This window comes from Anopheles aquasalis, chromosome 2, assembly GCF_943734665.1.
Source record: "Anopheles aquasalis chromosome 2, idAnoAquaMG_Q_19, whole genome shotgun sequence".
NCBI classification, from domain to species: Eukaryota; Metazoa; Arthropoda; class Insecta; order Diptera; family Culicidae; genus Anopheles; species Anopheles aquasalis.
This window is the reverse complement of record NC_064877.1, coordinates 46,862,501-46,867,500: the sequence shown is the minus strand read 5'-3', so window position 1 is coordinate 46,867,500 and position 5,000 is coordinate 46,862,501. Positions and strand designations below refer to the sequence as shown.

Genomic DNA, 5,000 nt, shown 5'->3' with positions numbered 1-5,000 from the left:
ACGGTTCGCTTGTCTTTCCCAACTTTGCCTCGGGCGTTCGGTGCCTGCGAGAGGTGGCCAAGGAACGGCTGCAACCAGCCAGCATACGGTTGATCGACAATGAACAGTTCGTGTTCGGTCAGGCACTCAAGATCCCCGGTGGTGCGTTTGCCCGAGTCGGCGAGCTGCTGAAGAAAGCGTACATCACGCGCTGGAAGCGTATGGAGCTGGACAAGATCGCGATAGCCACGCTGCTGTTCGAAGGACACGAGGGCCATGTGCGACAAAATGAGGAAAAAATCTTTGCCATCGCCAAGCGCCACGGTGGCTTCTCGGCCGGTAGCAGTAACGGCGAAAAGGGCTACATCCTAACCTTCGTCATCGCTTACATCAGGGTAAGTGTGGCTCGCTCGCGTTCCCTTGGCAGGTATATTATGTTTGCAAAAAGCAAAGAGAGCGGATAAGTGTTACGCGGTAACACTCCGTTGTAAGTGTCCACTTGATGGGAAATGCGTCAGGTAATGAGCAAACATTGGCGACGATACATTAGAGCCCCGTGTCAGCGACATTGACCTGGCAGCGATGCAAAAAAAACCTAATTTTAAGTCCTTTTTTTGCTGGTTCGACATCTAGACCGACACAGAAGCATTTTAAACACGCTTGTGCTCATTCAAACATTACGTCTATCTTTTATCAAGGACTTGGCGCTGGATTACAGTATCGTGGCTGAATCGTTCGAAACGTCCGTACCATGGGATCGTTGTGAGTCGCTGTGCGTCAATGTGAAAAGCTGCGTCCGTAAGGTAAGACCTTGTGCATTAATATTCACTCGCAACAGAGGCTATGCCCACATAACAGTGTTTAACTGCAGTTTGTAACCATGCTAATGGCACTCACGTTTATGACCCTTTTTTTCGATTCGTTTTTGTCAATATGTACACGCGGAATCAAATAGTATCTTTGACTAGAGCTATTTGATTGAAGTTACATTGTAAAGGGTTTTCTACTTTGTAAAGAGATAATTCGGATTTAGCTAAGGAACAAAAGAAATAACCAACGGTTCAACTATCATTACTACACTACAGTGTAGTATTATGAGAAAGTGTCAAACATTTTCGGAAACCAAGCGTCTCCATCAGCTGGCAATGGAATAATTCTTATTCACGGATGCTTTATTTGCAGGAATGTGCCAAACACAATATTCAACACTACCTCATCTCTTGTCGGGTGACGCAAACGTACGATGCCGGGGCCTGCGTGTACTTTTACTTCGGCTTTAACCACGCCGGCTTCATGAATCCGGTCACGATCTACGAGGAGATTGAAAACAAGGCCCGTGATGAAATACTGGCATCGGGGGGCTCGATCTCACATCACCATGGTGTCGGTAAGATCCGGTCGCGCTGGTATCCTCAGAGCGTCTCGGAAGCCGGTGTCCAGCTGTACAAAGCGACCAAGCGCGAGCTTGATCCGAACAACATTTTTGCCGCCGGAAACCTCATTCCCAGGGAGCTGCAGGACGCTGACACTGCCACGACGCCCAGCATAAAGGCCAAGCTGTAGAATGGTCGCAGCGTGTGCCGTTATATGGTTGTTCCCATTTTTCGCTGCTCTGCTGCTTGGCTTCAACAAATCCCGGCATAAAAAAAACATTACAAACATTCCAGTCACCCCCGCGCCCCATTCTCCTTATGCATTTGCGTGCGTGTTAACCCGCTTTGTTAAGGAAGTTTTAGCTACCAAACGAACTAACATTTGTTACTAGTGAACTTCAATGTGCGGTTTATTTTAATAGAACAATTTTTTGGGGACTGTTTCCTTTTTTGTTGCAATACTAGACAGGTTTTTTTGTAATATCGAATAAGGGAAATTGAAATAAAAATGAATAAAGCAATATTTGTGTGGAACGATACGCGATAGGAAGGGATCCGAAAGTAAAAAAATAATAATCCTGTGTGATGAATCGAACAGACACTCTAAAAGCAATTAGTTTTAAATGATGTGTTTTTCGCTGGAGGTTCTAGATTTGCGTGAGACGACTTTAAATATTCCCTGGCTTTTGTCGGGAATGGCGCGTTATTCGTCTTCGTCATAATTACTATCTACCACTTTCAAGGTCATCTTTATGCAGAAAGATGTTAATCGAATCAATTGCACTATTAGCAAACTGTTCCTAAATTATTCTTATGGTCCTGGTCATCATAATGACGATGGTACTAATTGGCAATCCTGCAATAATACCTAATCATTGATGTTTTCCTTGAACACTTTGCCGTTTCGTTACAGCAACGTGAACCATATAACCCAGTCCTCATTAGCCAGTTCCGCCAGTACTATCAGAACCAATTAGGAACAGCTTGACAAAAACTATAATTGAATATCAAATATTCATCGTGGTGATTGATATCTATATACGCTGCAAGAGGATCTACTATAAAAACGGCAATACACTCCTGAAGAACCACACAAGACCATCAACAGTTTATTCTGGCCAGGTGAGGAAACTAGCTCAGTTCCTATGGAGGGCCAAGCAGTGGGACGGTTTTCATTGATGGAGTTAAATATCAAACTGCTCAGGAGGATAGGTTTGTGGAATGAAACCGAGAGCGAACGATTTCCCATACGAGGCCAGCTTGTGATTGTGTTTAACATGTTCTGGTTGATCCCAAGTGCCGCATATTTTGTTACATCGCAGGACGAGCTTACGCCCATACTCAAGGCGGTTAATGAGCAAATCATATTCACTACGGCGTTCAGCAAATTTTGCCTTTTTGCTAGTAACTTCCGTCATTGGGAGCAAATTTTCTACGATGTGCAGCGCTGCTTCAACTTAGTGATGCCTGATCCTCACCAGGAGGTGCAGAAGATCCTGAATCGTGTTGTAAAATGTTCGCACCATCTTACTAAATGGTACAGTCCAATCGTGTTTTTTGATACCATGGTGTACGGTTTAGCTCCGTTCGTATTGGTGCTGGTGAAATATGCCGCCACAGGAGTTTATAAAATTCCGCTTCCAACTCCAATTCAAGCCAAGTAAGTTATCTTAGACCATTCAAAGCATTTTCACAACAATATATTGGGGGGATTTCAGTTATTTTATTCCAGGTTATAACACAAACGTATGGGTATGGATCCCTCTGAACATCTTTCTGGGTCTCATGCTGGCTTTACAAACAGTCGCTTTGGTTTTACTAGAGTGCTTTGTGTGGAATTCAATATATAGTACGATCTGCTTGTTTAAAATTCTCCAGATAAAAGCTACAAGTCTTGTAGCCGTGAATGACCAACAGCAGTGGGGCACTGACTTGAGCAAGTTTGTCAATCTTCATCAGTGCGCCTTTCGGTTAGGAATTATACCACCGTAGCTGTATCACTGGAATGATTTCAAAGACACTTTTCCCCATTTATTCAGGTGTGCTTCTACATTAGAAACGGCGCTTGGCACGCAGATGTTATTCCTGCACATAGCAATCATTTTTTCCATGTGTCTCATGATGACCGTGATTACCATCGTACGTACATGTGATAAGCTAGTTGGTATTGCCATTCAATCTACATGTTGGTGTTTCTCCTTTCTCCGCGCAGGCATTTAAGGACATGTATCTTATGTTTATAATGTTGGCTGTCCTCGTGTACTCGCTTTTCCAAATATTCTGTTTCTCCATCCTGGGAACGGAGCTTACCGAGCAGAGTGCAGCAGTAAATAACGCTATTTTCCACAGCACCTGGTACCTTCATGAGAAACAGCGCCAGCGTGATCTTGCCTTCGTTCTGGTGCACTCGCAACAACCGGTCAAATTGACCGCGGCTAAGCTCTTTACGGTAACACGGCAATCCTTCATGCAAGTTATCAAACAGGCATACACCATGTTCACCTTGATGTCGCAGTTCGTCGGAGAGTCAACGGAATGAGGTAGATTTCGCTGAAATTTTTGTATAGTAGCCCTACAGAGATAGTCGAAGAATATAAGAGTAAACATTGTGTGCTTTTCTATGGAACATGTAAAATTTATTTAAGATGAAATAGTGTACAGGTACGGCACAATTACTCATTTGATCCGATGTTCCGCTGTGCTAACCAATTACCATCTCGTTTATTACTTTACACACATGGCTACGCCGCGAGAGCTTCATTGACGCATTTAAAAATAATTTGAATCCATTCGTCGGAATCTCACCCGCCCTACATTAATTTGCAGGAAAACTTTACTTAATTTCGTTAAGTGCTACTATCCAAGCTGACGCCTAGCCGTAATCGTAATTTAATCTTATTTTAGTTTTATAGATCCAAAATTCATTAAACGACCAGTTAAAGAATCAACGTTAAAAGTTTATTCCTTATGAGCACTCTACACAAAACTATATACTCTACTACAACTCTAAAAAATTAAGCTTAATTTTACAACTTTTCGAACTAATTTTGTTTTGAATAAAAAAAAAGAAGAAATAATTAAAGACCATCTGTTGTTTGCCTTTTAAATTTCTCGTCAAAATCATCCTGTTGCAAGTAGTTGAAGGGATTGGCCACGTTTAGGTTGAACATGGATTCATTTTCCGGCTCCAATCGCTCTCTGGCCTCGGCAACGCAGCCTCGCATTTCCATCGCTATGTCCGTCTCCTGTTTGCCCACGTTCGCTGCCACGATCATGATCGTCGCCAGGCTCTTCACCAGGTTAGCCAAGTGTTCGTCCGTGACCTTTCCCTTGTTGTTCTTGTTGAACACGTGGGTCGCCTTCTCGCGGCACTGTTCCCGGAACCGGCTAGGTATGATCATGGCCTGCTTTTCTGGATCCTGCGTCAGCCAGCCAACGAGCTCCTTCAGCTGTTCCAGCTGTTTCTCGAGATCCCGATTCAGCTTCTCAATCGCCACTATCAGCATCGCGTAGCGCCGTTTGAACTCTTCCGGGTACGCATCTTGATACGCGCGATAGATTTCGGCCTCCGATGACATATTTTTCAGACGGAGCAACTTCATCTGCTTGGCCGACACCGTTTTCTTGGTGCGCACGATCAGCTCGAGA

The 5,000-nt window shown here is 43.9% G+C and overlaps 3 protein-coding genes across 5 annotated transcripts in view; 2 read left to right on the top strand and 1 right to left on the bottom strand.

Annotated features, from left to right (window-relative positions):
• Positions 1–1,868, top strand: part of LOC126570914 (alkyldihydroxyacetonephosphate synthase) — a 4,947-nt gene extending 3,079 nt beyond the window's left edge. The window contains exons 3-5 of the mRNA XM_050229014.1: positions 1–374; positions 678–782; positions 1,162–1,868. The exon at positions 1–374 is cut by the window's left edge and continues 818 nt beyond it. Coding sequence (XP_050084971.1) covers positions 1–374; positions 678–782; positions 1,162–1,542 — 860 coding nt within the window. The 3' untranslated portion in view covers positions 1,543–1,868. The remainder of the gene's footprint in view (positions 375–677; positions 783–1,161) is intronic.
• Positions 1,869–2,497: 629 nt separating this feature from the next.
• Positions 2,498–3,891, top strand: LOC126575163 (uncharacterized). Its single transcript, XM_050235721.1, has 4 exons — positions 2,498–3,012; positions 3,071–3,322; positions 3,392–3,491; positions 3,565–3,891. The coding sequence occupies exons 1-4, from the start codon at positions 2,498–2,500 to the stop codon at positions 3,889–3,891; spliced, it is 1,194 nt and encodes a 397-aa protein (XP_050091678.1).
• An 89-nt stretch (positions 3,892–3,980) lies between these two features.
• LOC126580711 (protein lin-9 homolog) overlaps positions 3,981–5,000 on the bottom strand; it is a 2,563-nt gene continuing 1,543 nt past the window's right edge. For all 3 annotated transcript variants that reach the window (XM_050243929.1, XM_050243927.1, XM_050243928.1), the window contains exon 2: positions 3,981–5,000. This exon is cut by the window's right edge. In XM_050243929.1, the coding sequence (XP_050099886.1) occupies positions 4,430–5,000 (571 nt within the window). In that variant the 3' untranslated portion in view covers positions 3,981–4,429.

Excerpts from the sequence above, each read along its gene's own strand:
- LOC126575163 (XM_050235721.1), top strand. The coding sequence starts at position 2,498 with ATGGAGGGCCAAGCAGTGGGACGGTTTTCATTGATGGAGTTAAATATC. Across the intron at positions 3,013-3,070 it reads CCAACTCCAATTCAAGCCAA|TTATTTTATTCCAGGTTATA; the intron begins GTAAGTTATCTT and ends GGGGGATTTCAG. Across the intron at positions 3,492-3,564 it reads TGATGACCGTGATTACCATC|GCATTTAAGGACATGTATCT; the intron begins GTACGTACATGT and ends TTCTCCGCGCAG.